Consider the following 20,121-nt stretch of genomic DNA (forward strand, 5'->3'; position numbering starts at 1 on the left):
AGAAAGACTGAGGGTAGCAGTGAAAAGGCTGGGTAGCAGCACTAACTGAACCTTGCTATGCCACACCATGCTGGCTCTAGGATTACAGGCTTGCACTGAGGGAAAACACAGAGCTTTGCCCAAAAGCTGGCTGCAAGTACATTGAAGACAGCAGGAGCTTTTGCCAAAGAGTTCAGTGAGCTCTGCATTAGTTATAGAAATGACTTTGGTAAGGTTTCCTTGCAAAGTGACACAAGGACATACAACTAGGGTATTGGAATATAATTAAGAGAGAAAGAAGTTAGGATGGATATTGGAAAAAACCTTTTGTCAGTAAGATTTATTAGTAGGTACAGCAGTCTCTCAAGGGAAATGGTAGAGAGCCATTCACTTGGGATATTTAATATTAGACTAATGAAAGTGCCAGCAAAGATTCCATGGGGAGTATGCTTGCACTGAGGCAAAATGAGCTCTGTGACCCTGTCCTGTCGAAGGAGGGCTTTGTGCAAATGCCTAAGAAACTGGGCAAGCTGGCTGCCAGCTGCAGAGCCCTAGGCCTCCCTGTGTGAAGTGGAGTAGTGAGGAGAGCTCTGGGAAGCTGCTGCCCCAGTAGTGGAAATGTTGGGCAGGGTCACAGGGAGGACTCATTGGAAGACATTGAAATGTGTTTTATATTGAGAGCATCTCAACACCTTCTTGCTCAATGATGACAGCAAGGTCACTGATGACACAAAGCTGGGAGCAGTGCCTGATAGCCCAGAGGGCTGTGCAGCCCTTCAGAAGGACCTCAGCAGGCTGGAGAGATGGGCAGAGAAGAACTGCCTGAGATTCAGCAAAGGCAAGTGCAGGGTCCTGCACCTGGGCAGGAACAACCCCATGGCCCAGCCCAGACTGAGGGCTGAGCTGCTGGGAAGCAGCTCTGTGGAGAAGGGCCTGGAGGTCCTGGTGGACAGCAAACTGTCCCTGAGCCAGCAGTGTGTCCTTGTGGCCAAGAGGGCCAATGGGATCCTGAGCTGCCTTAGGAAGAGCACGGCCAGCAGGTCAAGGGAGGGGATACTCCACTGTGAGTTAGCAGTGTTCCTGACACTTTCCTTCATATTCTCAAACCCATCACTCATCACCCTGTTTACTAAGGGGCTGCTGGTCTCCTTAGGAAGAGCCATCCTCCCAAACAGCTCCCTCTTCAGTAGTCATGGTATTAAGTCTGGCAGCAAAGGTATCCAAAAATGGGAATTTCTCAGTGGTGTGGGTGACCCTGCTGTTCTACACTCACTGCTGGATTGCAGAGAGCCATGGTTCAGACTCATCATCATAACCAGACCTGAAATGTAAACATAAGCCCCATTCGCCTGCTTGTGCCCTTGCTGTCTCAGATTGAGTTGGTGTGTTCCAATACCATAGTGGACTGCTACAACAACTCATATATGGTAAATTATAAAGGACAGTGATGTGAAATGATTGAAGCAACCGATTTCTTTACATATTCCATTAATCTTTCCTGGCTATTTATTTCTGTTAAATTTTTTTCAAAAACTTGCAGTGTTGAAAGAAGTCAAGCCTCATTGTCCTCTTACTAAGAGCTAACTGTCTCCATGAAAACAAAGTTTCATGACTGCTGCTGTCGTGATTTGAGCAGCAGACGTAAACAGGGTCATCTCCAGCCATAGTGGGTGGATGTTTAGTTTATAGCGCTGAGGTTAAGAGTGAAAGCGTGTGACTAAGAGCAGAAAACAGAGGAGTCTTTGTATACATCAAGAGCCCTGAGGCAAAACACAGAGAAGGAGAATGCTGACACAGACTTTAATGGAGAAAGAAAAGAGTCCATTATGAACGTAACAGAGAACATAATTCATTTAAGAGAAATCCAGATTTAAAGGACTTATAGAGAGCAATATGAATACTGGTGTCAGTGCATCACGCCTGGTGGTTTGTTGTCAGACTTCTCTAGCTGTGTTAGGACACCATGAATAATGTCAGGTGGAAGACAACTCACTATCAGAAATTATTGTCACCTCCTTTTAGATTCCCGTTGGAAACAGGTTTCTTTCAGTTTAAGCCTCTTGACAGAAACCAGTAATATGAACAATAAAACAACTATAGCTCTTGCAGTTTAACACCAACCTCCCAAAGCTGTCAAAAGCTTTCAGGATGCTTTTTCCTCCCCAAACCTCATCTCTTCATAACTAGAAACAGGAGGCAGGGGGGTGCAAGCAAAATAGGGAAATGGGGCTGTATCATGTCTGAATTACTCAAGTATGAGAGCACAAGGAAAAAGCTGATTAGCAGAGCTGCTTCCAAGCTTGCATATACATTGTGGAGACTGAGGACAAGCACATTTACTGCACCATAAAACAATGTTATGAGTGCTTGAAAAATATTCCCCGATCAATACACTATAGTGGCTTCTAAACTTCAGCAGCCAGAGTCATGAAAATAGAGTGCTTTGTGCAGTAGCTTGCGCAACCAAAGAAGTTTCTTGTCCTCAGAGTGCTTTATTATTTTTAATGAGACAGGCTGAGCACTTCTTGATAAACACTTTTTCTTTCAAGCAGTAATCCTACTTAAACTTTTTACCTTGTCCCTACAGCATGCAGCTAGGAAGTTAATAACAGAACTAATTTTCCTATTCATGTTAGTACAGAAAGTGAGGAACATGTGATTGTCATGAAAGGGGTCATGGCTGGAAATAAATTGAAATTTGCCCTGTTAGTATGCAGGCTTAGTACTTTAAGAAGAAATTTTTCCAAAGCACATTTTCTAGGATATCCAATTTCTTTCAAACTAACAAAAAAAAAAAAAAAAAAAAAAAAAAAAAAAAAAGCATTAATGTGCAATAGGAATGTTCCAGCCTGTACAATTTGGTCCTGATGCCTAACCCTGAAAATGTTTCCATGCACCCTTAGACCCTTAGTCTACTTTGCCAGGCAAGTAACGGCCAGCAGGTCATGATAGAGCCAAACCAAAGAGTCAAAAGTAATTTAGCAGGTCTCAGAGGAAGGGGGGCTCATCATACATCTGCACGCTTGCCTTTGCTTTGAGCAAGGTGCAGTGCATGCTGCTGCTTTGGCAAATGCTTCTGGGGTAGCATTACAAACCATTCATTTTTAAAAGCCATTCTTCTCTTTGGTACAAGAATTATTAAAGCTTCTAAGAGTGAGAGTTTAATTACCAGTGAGAATTTAGCCACATGAAAATGAGGAAACTCTGAGCAAACCCACCCATTGAAGTCAATCACGTCTGTCCCCTCATATCAGTGTGTTACAACAGGCTCTTTCACGGTCACATGAGGCTGACCAGGGGACACACTTCTCACTAGATCTAATATAATGAAAAGAAAAACTGTCTTTTTCCCCCTGTGGTCTTAGATGCACATGTGGCTTTTCATACCACACACATCATGTGTTCTTGGAATGAAAGGCCCTTTTGTAACACGCAGACACCAGTCAAGGCAACTTAACATCGGGTAAGATTGTTAACTTGGTTCCCTAAGCCTCCCAAGCACACTGCAGCAGCATTGCACTGGAGGAAGAATGGGATTGAAGGAATTTGACCAGCTCTATTACAAATAATTCACAATACATGTATCATGATTGCTGCTCCACGCAGGTTAGCTACCTTTACTTAGTGGAGGTAGTTTTTCCCAATAGGAACAGAGGAAAACTTGAAGACAGGCCTGATGATTGCTGTGCTTGGAATGGCCAAGATGTTCACAAGTCTGTGTTTGAAGGAGTCATTACCACCCTACAAGGACTCTCACCTTCCTCTGCAGCCTTAGAAGACCAGTGAGAACTGTATTTCTTTAACAGGATTACCTAGCAATGAGTCTTTACTCTTAAGGCCTCAGTGCCTTTGAATGTACCTGTGTAGACAGTAGGTAAGTGGTCATCAATCAAAGATTACATTTTGCAAATTTGGAGGGTGTACCTCATGTATTTTAACAAGATCTTCTTGATTTTATGTGGGTTAACTGTGCAGTTCCAAGCAGCAGCAGTTCTCTGTCCAAGCATGGAAATATATCTTCTTGAAAGACTATTTTATAAATCAAATTATCCCCAAGGAAAGCAGTCCAGTCTCCAAAGGAGATCTTGTCCTTGCCACAGGGCCGGTATTAGGGTGCACATAAAATGACCTACCAGATATTTTCAAAGTTGAAGAAGCCAAATTGTATGACTGATTTAGGTAACTCCAGAATAGGTCAGCTGTGTAAATGCCCTTCATCCCTTAAAAAATAAATCAAGGAACACAGACAAATTTAACAATTTTATTAAAAACTGTACCAGTTATTAGAAAAAAAAAATCCAAGTATTAAAGTATTAAAAAGCACCAAAGAAGAAAGCACAAAGCAAATATACTGCACAGATACAAAAAAGGAGCTCTGCCCAGTCACCATTGGTACAGGCAGGAGTCCTGGAGGCACACAACCAGGATAAACAAAATGCTACATTCTCACTGGGTCTCAGTCCATGGCAAAGAAGGTGTGTGCACTTCAGGACTAATCCAGACAGAAATCTCACAGGAGAGCATCAGGTTTACTTCTGCAGCAGGACAGTATCATATTCTGGTGAAAATCAGAAGTCATGGGGAAACCCTCCACTGAGAGGAAATTTATTAAGTACATTGCAAATTCTAGCTCATGTTACCCTTTTTGTTTTCCAGATGAAGGACTCTGAACAACTTTGTTGTTGTTGTTTTTTTTTAAAATATCCCACCGAAGAACAGTCATGCAGGAAGCAGTGGGGGAAGGAGGAGAAGAAAATGTGAATCCACATTTCACAGTATTCTTATCAGTGAATTTCACCTAGAAACATGGGAGACTGTACTACATACCATGGAAGAGAACAGAAGAGAGCCACGATTATTTTAACCAAAAAAACCCAACATCTACATACCCAGACTCAAATTTAGTGGCAAGATTTTCAAATGCACTCAGTAGAAACAGACATACATATCCTGTGGATTGTTTTAAAATTTCCCTTTTACAAGCCTAACTTCTGACATGTATTTAAGGACACACTGACAATGTCGTCCTTCCATCACACCAATCCCTCCTCCTTTTGTCATCAAATACTCCTTTCAGGAGTATAGACTATATGAGTATAGATGGTATCATCTAAAACTAAATTGAGGAATCTGTGATGATGCTCTCCTGGAGCCATGTCCACAAACTGGGGAGACTCCTTTAGATTTAAGAATAACTTTATACATGCAAAATTTCCATAATAGATTTAAAAAACAGTTTAACAATCTACCCTTCCCACCCCTCTGTTCCCCAAAGGCAGCAAAAAGTCTGAAGACAGAACTGAAACATGGCTTTAAAAAACAGCCCACAGACATTAGGTTTCGCTTCCCAGAAACCAACTTCCAGCATGGGATTCGCAGGAAGAGACCCTCCTTTCTGTGGCTAAGGGGGAAGGTGAGGCACATGGAAGAAAGAAGGGGTAGGGGATGTCAGACTGCATTCAGTTCAAGAACACACACACACTCACGCACACACACACAATTACATTCCAGTGCATTTGATGTGTTTGGTCTTTTCTGCTTTTCCTGGTGGAGAAGAGCTGAGCTGTGTAACACTTGTGTGAACACATGCAAACCAAAGAAACAGAGACCACTGAAGTCTTTAGGAACTGTAAAAGATTGTCCTCAGATCTTTTATCAATTCCTTGAGGTATTTCTTCTTGCTAAAACAATCAAAGGCAACAGGTAGGCATTTTTGCAAATGATCACAAATGCCAGTTTGAAAGACAGACTCTTTTGAAGGACATTATTAAAACCTTTGTTGCCAAATTATGCTAATACTCAACAGTGCTTGGTTCATGGGCAGACCTCCCATTAATATGAACCAGCATTCCATGATTCTTTTATTTATGATCCCGCAGTAAATACTGCTGGTAAAACAAGGCAAGACCTCCACAAATCTGCATTCTTGATTGATTCTAGCACATACACTGAGTGCTTTCCCTATTTTTCCCTTTAAATATACCCTCAATATCACACCATTCAGCATGTCACAGTCTCACCATTCCCACAGCTTCAGCAGAGATATGGATCAGGACCAGCAGCAGAAGGGTGGAATTCATTGAACAGTTGATAGGGTCACATTGTAATAACTGCCTCAAGTAATTTTGCTTTTTCTTAAAAAAAAACCCAACAAACCAACCTTTCTTCCTAGTCTATTAATGGTCAGGATCTGCTGTTTCCCAGAAGAGTGCCAAGTGCCACACCGAATGAAGTTCCACCTTGGGTACAGCTCCAGTGACTGCTATGGAGCAACTCCAGGACTGTAGTAACTTCACATACACACATTGCCTATACCTTTAATCCGGGCTTGAGGGGACAAAATAAACAGCCAGTAGAAAGAAAGATGTCTTTGCAATCACACTTTCTACGCCAAGGAAGACTGGGTTCCTTGCCTCTATTTCCTTGCTGATACACAGCTCCAAAACAAAGACTGACAAGGAAGTTTCTTTCAGGACTCCTCAAACAAGAGTTTAGCCAAAAAATATTTAGTAACAAGCTATTTAAACTGAAATATGTGATCAGTTATGCAGGAATTCAATGCTACCAGGGATCATCAGCACCTTGAGAGAAGGCTGCAGCCCTATACAGATCCAGCAGCAGCACTTTCCATGCAATTTCATCCTCTTCTGCCTTTTTTGTATCCTGTTTGCAGCAGTTTGCAGCTATCCCTGGGCAGTCACTTTGTGATTACTGGCTCAGCTTTCAAGAATTGCAGGAAACAAAAGTAAAGCTAACTATTCCCTACTAGCACCAGGCTTGCTGGATCCTAGGATGGACAGGTTACAAGGTATTCAGAAGAGTAGGAAGCTGGGAAGGGATAGGAAGAACTCCATCCCTCAAGGAAGGACAGTTGAGTTCTGAAGCCATTTTGGAGATCTACGGAAGGCAAGTAAGATATTCAAAGGCTGTGGGCACCATCAGGAGTAGCTCAAGTTTTTCTTAAGAACTGCTCATTAAAAACAGGAATTTGTTTTAGAAGAAAGATCCAACTATTCTTTCTAAGCTGTTAGACTCTAGTTTAACAGCACAGAGAGAAAGTGTCCCATTCTTTACACCAGAACAAACTCATATCTAAAAACCTGAGCATAATCCTTCAGCACCATGTTCTTTGGAACCATTTCTCCAAATAATCAACATATGTCCCTGGCCACACTGCAGTAGCTACTCTGCAGGCAAGATCTCTCGAGCAGGTGTTCAAGAGGCCTTACAAACACAGAATGGGTGACACATACATGAGTGCTGTGTATCCATGTGTTTGTTGATAAATGTGTGAAACCGTCCCACTATTTCCCCAAGTAGGTGAGACTTTAAGTATGAAGTAGCTGCTTTTCCCTAAGCAAATAACCAGCCTGCCCTTCCAAATCTACGTGAAGCAAAGTAAGACTTTGGGTTGACAGAGCATATTTCCTTTCTCTGAGATACGCAGATATGGAATATAATTAAAATATATTATCAGTGGTTGTAAATCTCTGGCACCAGTAACCAACACACATATTGCAGGAAGCTGGCCTTTGTCTAGAATTAGCTCTATGTCTCCAATGAAGTATTGTTGTTCAAGGAGGTTTTGAGACCCTGGCATGACCAATTTTGATAAGTCTGTTGTTGCAGTGGGAAATATGGACTGGCAAAGATGTATCTTTCACTGAGCCAAATGACTTTACTGAGGCCAGCAGCCTGACTGAGGAACCATTTCAGGCACTTGCTTCTCTGTGTTAAGAGTCTCGTCCTAGATAAATTGGTCGGGTCTTAACACTAGAAAGTGGCAGTACCAGACTTATCTTTCCATCTTATGCATCCAGAGGACAGGCATTATTGGTCTGTTTGGCCAAAAAGTCAAGGCAGAGGAAAAAGGGAAAGCCCACAATGATTTTTAAATGTCAGAAGCAGTTGCTGAATTTTTCGTTGTTTGCAGGGCTGTTATGATGTAGCATTGACTGTTCCTGATAAAAGGGTCCTGGCAAGCAGGAAATGGAAATGCAAGTATCACATCCAAGGGCATGCCACACGGGGAGGTATCATTGCTGTGTTGCTTCCTGAGCCTCCACACTTCCACTTCTGCCTCTTAAAAAGCTTCTTATTTAAGAGTCTTCTCCTTAACATTTGGCTTCTCAGGGGTCCCCAGTTCAATCTGTGCTTGCACTGCACCTCAGGCTTTCCCCACCATTTAAGTCCTCTTTCTCCAATGACCAGCGTTTACATCAAGCAGACTGTGCAAAGCAAAGTATGGAAAGCCTCGTCTCTGGCAGCATGGGCAGAGAGCGGCTTCCATCCTGCTGCAGCATAGTCAGCAACAGCTATCACTTAGATCACTCTGGGTAACTCTGTAGTGCACATGCTTAAAGGAACAACACAAAACCCAAAACAATTCCCCCTCCTAAAAAAAAACCTCCCACCCTCCCTTTCCATAAAACCCACCCCCAAAAATATTACTTGAGATTCATTTATATGAATTATTAACCATCATGGACAAACATATTACTCTAGCTCTAGCTAGAAAAATAACACAAAAGGAGAAAAAAAGCTTTTCTCACATAAACTCTTTTCTTATGTCTAAAGAGAGTGACTGTGAATATATGAGGGTGAAAAAGGCTTGGGAACCTTTTTCAGGGAGCTAAAGTACATCTTGCCACAGTAGAGCAGGATGAAAATCAAAGAGGATAGGGCTGAGAGAAAGCAAGAAGGTCCAAATTTAACTCTGTTCAGCAAACTGCTACCAGACACTACAGTGCAATGATGAGATTACACAAATACCAGAGAAAGCAGGAATTAGAGACAAATACGCAAAGAGGGGTGGAGAAGGAAAGCATATGTGCAAGTAAACTACTCTTCCGTACAGTAATGCGTATTTTTCAGAGTGGATCAAGAGCAGAAGAATTTCTCAACACCTGCAGCTGGACATTTCTAACACAACTGAAGAGCAATTCTCTGGACAGCTCTTCCTCATGCTGGTTGTATCATTTGAGATCTACAACAAGGTGCAGTGGCAATATTGAAATTTTCAGAAAAAATAATAAGGTCTGTATTGCTTCTCTGTTCATGTTTTACCCTAGCTGTCACTGGGTCTGTGAACTAAGTATATTTAAGGCTACAGAGAAGCAGCCATCAATATTTAAGGCTACTTCCTTTTGGTAGGGTAGTGTCCCTGTGCTGGTCCAATAGTGTCAGCCATATGGACAAACCTCTGAGTGCATACAAACTGATAGAAGATTCTCCCTTGAAATAACATTACTGCTGCTAGTCAGTATATGCTTACAGCAGCCTCCAAACACTACACACTAGAGTAATGGACAGACTGCTTGTACAGTGTACATATCAGACTAGATGCTAATTAATTTCCCTGTCAAATCCTGAAGCAAAATTATCAGATGCCTGGGATCTAAGCCTTCCTGACCAACCACATTATATAGTAAGAGAAAAGAAAACCAAAATAAAATAAACATCCATCATAAAACTACTAAAAACATATACATTAGCATTGTAGAAGAATGACACTTGTGCCATATTCCATGGATTTTGGCTTCCTGCTGGCTCATGGGCACTGAGAACACTGAACTGAAGGCAGGCAGTGGCAGAAGCTAATAGCCACCAGCAACCCCAAGAAGGTTTCTTTTTCAGACTCTTCTACTGATTTTTATTTTTTTTAATTGATGGCAATGACAAAGAACAACTTCTTGGGAGAGAGCTGCAAGTGGTGCCCAATAGAATGGCTGAAGAGGTCAGATTTCTTTGTGATTTTCTCTCATGCAGGGTGCAATGAAATAAACAGTAACCAATGAATAAAACAAGTAACCTGATGGAACCAAACTACTTGAATGCTTTTAATCACTAAACATGTGGAGGAATTGAGCATCTGTGCTCTAAAAGATGCCCCAAGTATGTTTAGTCATTAATCCCAGGCATCATTTTTAACTAGCAGCCAAAATGTCACTCCTGCACTCTACCATCCACTACTACACAGGGCAGAGGAAGCCATCAGTCTAATACCTGCCTCCCTTGCACAGAGGTCACCGGTGCGGGGAACCAGCAGCAAGCTTTACCAAACACACCCACATTCTGGCTTTCCTTCAACAGTGTTGGACAAGAGCTCCCTGCCTCACGAGGCAGGCAGCAGCAAAGAAGAGTCCGTAAAAACACCCAAACTTGAAGACGAGTATCAGAAAGTCAGAGTCCTCACATCCGGCCGGCGGTGTGCATCGTCTCGCCCCCGAACCAGTGTTTGTTCAGTGCTCCCTGCAGACTGGATGTGGCCTGAAACAGGCGGGCGAAGCTCACCTCTGCCCAGTGTGGTTCCTGTTCACCTCCGTGTTTAAGGCCAAGTTGTGTAGGAAGAGAAAAAGCTGCCACCACACTTGATTTCTGTTCTGCTGATGCTGTAGAGAAGAACAGTTAAAGCAAGGTTATTTATATTTCTAAAATTGCAACATACCACTTCTCTTTTCCAATAACAACTCAGTTACACTTTTCAAGAGCAGACACTTTAATCCCATCAGCATAACAAGGGGGTGCAGCAAGGGATGAAGGGAGAGAGGGAAATGATAAGTTCTCCAGAAATAATTGTAGCTCTAACATTACAAAAAGAAAAGAGCAGACCCTTTATGCATTGTGCACAAGAGGATTAAACTTTTTTTTTTGCTTGTAGGATTTTGCAGAGTTTAGCCAAGTGCTGTTTTTAATCAGATTGGCTTCTGAGCCTTTCAAAAGCCCCAGCTGCATGAACAAACAACCTTTTTTTTTTTTTTTTTTTGAAAAAAAGCCCCCCTTCACCCCAAAAGTAAAAAAAAGAAAAAAATATAACTGGTGATCCATCTGTAAGTGATTTGACACCGTGAAGGTCAAAGGGTTAATCTTCAATTTAAACCACACTGCTGAGACAGCAAAACTCTGATTTCATCTAGTACAAGAAAACACATTCGTGCACACACACACTCCCCCACCCTCCCCCCATCACATTTTCCTTCCCAGCATCTCCAAGATAATACTGCCCTTTTTATAGCCACTTTTGACAGTAAGCCATAAATAATCAGCCTTGGAGCCCTTTCCTACTGACTGGAGCCAATTAAACCTTAAGCAAGAACATACTTGAAAACACACAAAAAACCAACACCAAGAGGTTATTTCAGGTCCCATTGTCAAGGAAGAAACATGGGAGTTGAGTTTCAGGGGGACACCAGACTACATAATGTAGCTTTGGGACAGGGACGCTGTTCCTCCTTTTGTTATATGTAATCACCCCTGCAAAAGTGGCTCCGATTATACCCCCACCTTCCTGCACTTTAATGGCATCTCATACAAACAGGTGGGTTTCTCCTTACATTGCCCAGTCTGGGATACTATTTCACCTCAATAACCAACTCTCTATTAGAAATCAGTCTTCATTTTCTCATCCAGAATTCCATATTTGCTAAGCAGGCATGATCATTTCTGGAAAACAAAACAAACCAGCCCAAATCTCCACCCCCTACCCCCCTCCCCAATCCCCAGCAGATGAGGAAACAGAAGATTGGCTTCCCACAACTTTGCCTCAGTACACAGGAGTTCATAAAAAAGCACTGAAGCACATTATATGAACAAGATGTTTCAACTCAGATTAGCCCAACAGGGCAGAACAACACAGTTGCAAGGCATTTTTTACATAATCACAAATAAGAGAGTTACAACTGGAGTTGATGCATTGGAGATGTGTCAATAGACAGCTCTTCAAAGCCCTTCCAGGTAACTATTAAATGTTTGTATTCCAGTGTGAGTACATCTGTGCCATTTGAATCACAAGCACACACAAAACAGGCTTCCAGAAAACCTGTATTCATCTTGCATCTTAGCAGCAGGTCATTATTCTTGCCCTCAAGACTTAACAAGAAGAAATGGGTTTGGAAAAATTCACACAGATCCCAGTACACATTTTAAGAGCACTGTGTTTGTAGCATAACCTGTAAGCAGTGGCTCTAGAGCCTGTTATTATTTATTTCAAAGTAACTAGTCCTGGGTTCAGTCCTTACTGATTGCACAGGCATTGCTAGGTTTACAGGTGAAATCAATCTTTTATAAACTGTCCTGTAGGACTGGGTCAAAAACCACTAATTTGGTCTCAAAAAGCAAAAGAAAAGTTTTTGTTTTGTTACTCACATCTCAGTTTGACCAGGTTTGCCCTTCCTCATCAAACTCCAGAGATTCTTAGCACCCACCTCCATACAGCCACACTCTTAAAACTGCTCAAACTGCACAGGCAACCACAATGTCCCCATGACATCTAGGTACCATGTTTTTATCAAGCTATTACAGCTTAGGCAGATTCCTGAAACAGAGAATTTTGGGTAAGACCTCAATGAAGTGGCATGCAAGAACAAAGTGGTCTTCTGCGGTTTCCACAAGCAAGGAACTATGCTAGGAGAGCACAGTGGACAAACATATTGCAGATGCTCTGAAGACAATCTGCTTTGTTAGATTATTTTATTCTATTGGCAGCCAAGAGGGTAAAAATTGTCTTATAGAGACTTAGTAAGGGAAAGGCAAAAGGATGTTTAAAACTTGGTACAAAAATCCTAAGCTTGAAATACATCTCAGCTTCATTGGTGTAGCCTCTCTAATGGAAACTCTCTTGGAATTTTTATAAAGTGGATTACACTTGGGGGCACATAAGAGGAGTCCTAATCTGGCATGAACAGTTTTACTATTGCACACTGTTGGGAGTGTGAAATAGTTCTTACATAAACACATGTAAGAACCCCCATATTAATGTCCTCCTTCATGTAGGAAGCTGATTTGTCCTTCTCATATAATAACAGGTTTCTAATTATTCTGGCTCCTCAAGTTTTATACCTCACCTCGGGAGAAAAGGATTACCTGCACTTTCCAGTGATAGGTACATGAGGCCATGTTCTGAAAAAAACAGTGGAAGGACTGAGACTGAGCTCATAAGCCTTTTTTTTTTTTTTTTAAGGGGGAACTTTTTGAGGAAGGTATTGAGTTTTGGTTTTATCTGGTAAATAAGAGTTTTAGAACTGCATTTTATGATGGTTTACAAGCCTGCAAGAGAATCAGTGGAATGTGATAAGGCAAATACTGAGAAAAACTCTAATATGTATTTTACGTTATATTCTATTGTGTTTATTTCACTGCCTCTTGAAGTCACTTTTTGGTACAGCATTTTTGTCCTTTTCCAATTAAAATTGTCTCCTGTATTTGCCTACAGGCAAATACACTCAAGGAGATTTCCATGCAAGAGCAGAACAGGAAATATTTTACCCTTGGTTCTCCTTGCTTATAAGAAGCATAACATCTCAACTACGTTGAGGGCAGCCTTCCAGGTTTTATTCCTAGACCTAGGGCTTGTTTGTATTTCCCTAGGTCTGTATTCAGCCAGCATTTTCTTCCATGGTGGTGTGGTCCTACACACACTTTCACTGGCCCATGTACGGGAGCAGCTCACTCATGATGTCCTCTCCCCACCATAGTGCTGGAAAATGAACTAGAGCAGCACAGTGATCAAGGCCAGAACTAATCTGATAAAGAAGTTGCTCTTACTGTTTAACAGGTTGTCCTAAACCATCCTAAACTATGTGATCCATGTGATCCATGTCATCATGTGCTCAGACTGATGCTTGTTCCAGGACAACAGAAAGATGATGACCTGTGAAGCAGACCAAGTTGGGACTACGTGCTTCAGCAGCAAGCCCAGCTAATGGGGTTTGTAGTTATAGCTTCATTTCTGGGCTGATCTGCTTTCTGTGGTACTAATTCAGCATGGGAGCCACACAACTGAATGGCAGATATTATTTGCAGTAAACAATTTATGGAAAGAACTAAAAAATGTCCTTTTCACAACTTTCTGTGTCTTTTCCCTCAGATATGCTTCAGCTAAGACCAAAATTCTTAAATATTTCAAGATTGAGGGGCTTTTGGTATGGTATAATTTAGCTGTCAGGATGGACCGAAAACCCAGAAGAGTGATTCCATGAACTTGGCATATATTTTGTTTTAAATGTGATATGTTTTGAGACATTTTTCTAAGATTCATAATTATTGTGACACTGGTGTATCATTTCCCTAAGCTTCACAAGGGTGATATGCCCTTTATCAAAATAACTCAATCCTCAGAGTCACTACTGCACAAAAATACCAGGGATGAACACTTTGCCACCTCCATGTGGGAGCAACAAAATAACCCTTTTGAGGCTTCCTTCCCAAGAAGGAAAGAAGCCCCTTTTGCCCTCTACACTAACTGTAACTAAAGAAGAGTAGACTTGTGAATACAGTAAGTCAACACAAAGCTGGAAACACATAAAACCATTTCCTATTGCAGCTGCTGCTTTTTAAAAGGGATATCCTTAAGAGACTGTCTGTCTGAAATGTTAGCATGAATGCTTCAATGAGTCACAAGAAAAGGCCATTTTACAGGAAAAGTGTTCTCTGCAGCAACAGTACATTAGTGAAGCCTCTTCCATGAACTGTGCTGAACCAAAAGCCAGACTACTTGTAAACAAACACAAAAAAAAAAAACCCATGTAAGACTTTTACTGGAAGCAAATGAAAGAGGAACATGACTGACCCAACACTTAGTTCTTCCCCATAATTAATTCCTAATACATGCTTCACACTGTAAGCATACAGATACATATCTGGCAAATAGCACCCCAGACGTCAAAACCTTTTGTACTCCTACCAAGCCCTTGCACAGGGAAGATTAAAGGTGATCAAAGGGAAGATTAGGACAGGTGATGCACTTCAAAGAAAATGCTGTCCCTTTGACACAGCCCCTTGAATCCACGAGCATAAATGTTTAACAGATCAATAAAACTCATTTTTACACTTGATATACACGTGCCATTAACATCCCTGTTTAAAAAGTAAATATGCTTGTCATATACACATGTTGTATGTGGGTCTGTCTGGTACATTCTGTCTACCCTCTTGATCTCATGGGCAGCTTCTGACTTTGCTTCATAGCTTCCAGACAATTAATGGTCATATTCTGATCCCATCTTAACTAGAAGGATTAATATGGCCGTAAATGGTGCTGTGAGAGCAAAAGAAGAAGAATGGCATATGTATACATAAAAACATTATTCTTCCTTTAATGACTAATACAAGTATTAGCAACAAGTTGTTGGGACTGTATTTATTCACTGAATACAAAAATACTTGCACACCAGGAGCAGTTGCTGACTCATCACTGAAGGCTGTTTTGGCTGCCAGGTGGCTGGAGGCATATTGTGCTACCACAAAATATGCTTTAGCTTAGAAAGACTAGAAAGTCACAGTCCCCAAGGCAACAGAGGTTACAGAAGGTGTCCCCTACTGGAGAGAGAAATGCAGACCATTGCTAGTCAAATACAAATATTTCCAGCTGTGATTCCTAATGACGGAAGTATAATGCATGTGTAGAACGAGCAGAGTAAAAAAGGAGGCAGTAACAGAGGAAAAAAATGAAAGAGGAGCTCAGCCACATGGTTTCTCATGGTAACACAACAAAGAGGATGAGAGACCTTCCTCGGGAAACTCCATCCTTCTGTCATGCAATGACTCTTACATGTAGTAAAAGGAGGAGTCATCCCAAATATTGCTTCCTTTCTCATGAGCCTCCATCAGACTTTGCAACAAGATAAGCAACACGTCTGTTTACAGAGAGAGGACAGACAGTACTGGGCAAAGCCGAGAGGACGCAGGATGCAGGGGAGCCCCAAAACCCATGTATGGGAGAGGGCATACATGGCCTAAAACCCAAAGCCCAAGGATGGGAGAGGGCACAGACTGGGACACTGGCTCTGAGCAGCAAGCAGCGACGGCTCTTGCCCCAGACCTGCCGCCGGCGCAGCTGCGCAGGTGAGCCCTTTCTCATTTTCTCGGCGTTTAAAAACAAACACGCAGCCACTCGCGCCTTCCTCTCCAGCGCGGGCAGGAAGGGGAAGCAGACAGCCGCCATGGCAACAGCCAGCTGACGGCAACCTGGGAAGGGCAACCATCGGCCACCGCGTTCCCAGGCCCTCGGCCTTCCCCTCCTTCCCCATCCCGAGGGGCACGCTGGCTTATTTTCCACAAATACGGTAAATAAAGATCCCGCATTTCCACAGAACTGCGCTTGATACCATTCTGTACCTGCGGCACGGGGCCCGGGACCCCGTGGGCTCACCCCTATGCTGTGGGTGTGGGGGTGTGTGTGTGAGAGTGCTGGAAGAGATGCCCGGGAGAGGACACCCTGCACCGCCCAGCCGCAGCCGGCAGCTGCAAGAATTTTGGACCCTTTTAGGGGTTTCTTGACTGAACCTGCGTGTGATGGGGCAGAGCTGTTCCACAGCCCCCGGTGTTCATCGCCTGCCCTGAGCGGGCCGCGGGACCCGCTGACCTGTGTTTGGCATCCAGTCCTTCACCAGCAGAAGGAAGGCGCTCCCAAAACTGCTCACTGCTACGGAGACCCCCCCTAGTGATTAAAGTCTGCCTCGGGGTTTGCTTAAAATAACACTTTAAAAGTTTTTACAGGAAAAATATCCTGGCGCGGGGGGGAAGGGGTGGCGCGGGGCCGCCCGGCTGCGCGGGGAGGCGGCGGGAGGGCAGGTGCAGGGCTGGAGCCTGCGGGCAGCGCAAACTCTCGTCAGCAGCGCCGATGAGTCAGAGGCTAAATTTAGCGAGCGATATAAACACAGCCGCCGAGCGCAAACACGGCCCGGCCGGGCCCTCGCACGCACCGCCCGCTCCTCCTCGCCTGCCGGCCGGCCCCGCTGGCCCTCGGGGGGCTCCAGCCCCATTGCCAGCACGCCCTCGGGTCTGGCTCCCATCACGGAAAACCTAACTGGGGTTAACAGGAGTTGCCTCACTGCTTGTTTTTGGATCGCTATTTTTTTCTGCCGTGGTCCGGTCCTCGGAAGGATTCCTTTTCAATTGGCGAGGCAGCTACTGAGGACAGACAAACAAAAAAACCCCCAACATCCAAACGGAGACTATAAAGGCTGGCAGGACATTCCTCCTCAGTGGCTTGAAACAAAAGAGACCTCTGCATTTGGGCACTTGCTTTCCTGCCTTTCCACCATAAAATTTAATTGAGTAAAATACAAACATGCACAGTCTTCACCGTAAATAATCAGTCCAAACATCTCCTCATCCCCTCAGAGATGGCACTATCTTAATGAGATCAACCAACCTAGGTGGAGGACTGGAGGCAGAACAACTAGGATCCTATCAGCAATCCTTCTATGATCTCAGTCAAGTTATAACCTGCATTTTCTACTCTCCCACAATAAAAAATAAGTGGGGCATTACCACAATTATTTCTTAATTGAAAAGTAATTTCTCAGCTGTCACACTGCTACAAGCCGAAAGCATGTACCACTGTCACAGTGCTGTGAGAAGAAGAACCACCTGTGAAGACTGAAGAGCTTGTACAGGAGAGACAGCAGCACTTAACACTGATGTTGGAAACACTGCAGAACAATTCACCTGCACTGTCTCAAAGAACTGTTTTGTGCTCTTTATTCTGGGCAATCTTGGTCTTTTGAGGTTGTGGCCCCACCACCTCAAGACAGTCCTGTGTCCAGTGGGATTCAGGGCACACAATTGCACAGAGCTTGCACGGCTGTCTGGCCACCCAGCTCCCTTATCCTCTGCCCACTTTCTCTACCAGAGCTAGGCAGGAACTTTTGCTTTTTAACATTATCCCCTATTTTAAGCAGGAACATACATGTAATATATTTAAATCTTTTGTCAGCTGAAAGCATAGAAGAGGCTAGATTAGGATGACGTAGAAGTTTTGTGGGTTTTATTAAACTGATATATAGTGATTATATGTGACTTGCATCGAGAGTTTGTATAGCCCAGCCTCCAGCAGCAGCCTTGCATGGTTGCCTGAGGAAAAGCTAAGGACAAGTACATGCAATAGCTTCCACTCGTACTCTCTTTCAGCATCTAACTAGTTTGAGCTTAGGATTTCCTGAGTCAGATCTGGTTTCTGTTTATTTAATGTCTGCTTCAATGACCATAAACTTGTCTCAGTTCCCCTTGAACTCAGATAAAGCACTGGGATGTACAATATGCCTTGACAAGGAGCTCCACAGCTTTCACCTGTTGCATGAAAAATTACCTCATTTACTTTGAGCTGGCTCCCACTAGTTTGACTTGATTTTGCCTAGTTCTTGTACTGGGAGAACTCAGTCTATTAATCTCCTTCATGTCACTTTTGATTTCTGTTTAATATTGCTTCCCTCTTGGTTTGTATCTTTTTTTAGGCTTAGCAGTCCTAGCTCATTTTTTCATATGGAAGTTCTATCATCCGTCTTGCCCTTCTCTGAACCTTTTCCAGTTCTGCTGCATCATTTCTGGATGAAGAAAACCAGAACTTCATATAACATTCAAGATATGGTAGAAACACAAATTAATACAGTGGCATAATTATGTTCTTATTCTCAGTGTCTTTTCTTAGCATATCAAAGAATACAATTTCAGACTAGATGTGAAATGGTCCAGCATGTTTCTGTTAACCTACATGTCAAGTTATCGGCTCCACAGGCAGTGGGATTTCCAAACAGGTGCTAGGCAAGGGGCAGCAAGTTGTTGTATCATTTGTATGCATGGGGAAGGTACACTTCCAAGCCCACCTCTTCCTTCATTTGTCAAAAGGAAGGTGAAAAAAAAAGAAAAAAATAAAATCTGTGTCCACCCCTTATATCAAATTTCTGACTCCACAGACCATAAGAATGGCCCCTTCCTTTCTTCAAGCCTAGGATTCCAATTCCATAGCCCTGAAAGAACTTTGTTTTACATCTCAGGCTTCCCAAACTCACACCCACCCTACCCCCTGCCCTTTAAACTGGGCTCACTCACTTCCAGAGTTCTGTCCCTCACCATGTTTGTGCATCCTCACCTGGAGATTTGAGTCCTGCACCAGTGGGCCACGCACAGAAAGCAGAGCTGAAGAGGTGGCCCACTGCTGTACACAGAGCAGCAATGACAAGCCAGCAGGGAAGATCCTGAAACACACTGACCTACTCAAGAAACAAATGAACAAAAACACATACCCCAGGTCTCAAAGAGACTGTAGGTACAAGTGAAGCATGGAGCTGCTGGTGCTACAGGCTTAGATGCAGGACAGTCTGAATCTCTGCATTGTTATTGGGAAGCTTTCCTGAATATTTTTCCTAAAATATAAGTTCATCATAAAGAACATATTCCTGCAAACAATTCCAGTGTAAAAAAAGCCAACTGTTAAAAATGCCCTGAGTGTCCTTAATAATGAAAAAAGCCTGATGGAGTTTGGGATAAATGATGCACATGTAGTACCATGTACCCATTCTCTCACACCAATAAGTTTCCGACAAGCAATGCAGGCTCCCTGATGCATAAGTAGAAGTGTCTCAGAGGAGACCTTGATAACTCTTATGAGACAGACAGGAAGAAGTATGCAAAACATAACACGTTTCACTTTCAAAGGAAAATAACATTTCCTTCTGGACATTTTCAGTTGTCATTATCTTGAAGCAAACAGGTACATGCCTAGCTGTCTGCCCACAGCCAGTGTAGATGCAGGCATTTGTGTTCCATGGGCTGCAGAACTCTGTTGCAGTGATGGTAAGACTTACTTGCTGAACCAACTGGGGAATTTAGAGAAACAAAGTTTTCTACAGCTAGATCCACAGAGGCTTTTTGAGCATGGTCAGCATATCTAAATCAACTGCAGGATTCCTGATGTGTTGGAAAGGGACTTTGTTGTTGTTTGTAATGCACTTATTTACTCAAGAAAGCTCAGTTCTGATTCAGCATCTGGTTCTCATTGAGGCTCAGCTTTTTTTAAACTGAGCTTTCCAGATGGGTTGACTGAAGCACAAGGAGGTCAAGAGACTTGTCTGAGGTCATACAGCAAGTCAGTGGCTCTGCTTGGACCTGAGCCCAGAACTGTTCAAGGCTACCACTCCTTGGCTCTTAAAGAGACAATTTTATCCCCTGTGAAGTGATCTTATCTTCATGAAGAAGAAATACGATAAAAGCAGTCCCCTCAAAGCTGCAGCCTGCTTAAAATGAGTTATTTTATTTGGAAAAAGCTATAGCGTTCCAGTGGCTCTTTGGAGCCCATCAAACTGAAGGGGTGTGATACTGATATACAGTGTCATCCACCCCACCCCTGGATAACCCCATGCTCCT

At 43.0% G+C, this 20,121-nt stretch overlaps 1 protein-coding gene across 10 annotated transcripts in view; it reads right to left on the bottom strand.

Moving 5' to 3' along the window:
• The window catches only part of BMF (Bcl2 modifying factor), a 44,248-nt gene that overhangs the window by 15,900 nt on the left and 8,227 nt on the right, over window positions 1-20,121 (bottom strand). For 8 of the 10 annotated variants that reach the window (XM_068193112.1, XM_068193110.1, XM_068193113.1 and 5 more), the window contains one exon: window positions 10,273-10,370. In XM_068193112.1, coding sequence (XP_068049213.1) covers window positions 10,273-10,370 — 98 coding nt within the window. Of the gene's footprint in view, window positions 1-4,226; window positions 10,371-20,121 lie in introns of those variants that run through there. The other 2 variants (XM_068193119.1, XM_068193116.1) reach the window with 1 other exon arrangement.

Source organism: Anomalospiza imberbis, chromosome 6 (assembly GCF_031753505.1).
Source record: "Anomalospiza imberbis isolate Cuckoo-Finch-1a 21T00152 chromosome 6, ASM3175350v1, whole genome shotgun sequence".
NCBI lineage: Eukaryota > Metazoa > Chordata > Aves > Passeriformes > Viduidae > Anomalospiza > Anomalospiza imberbis.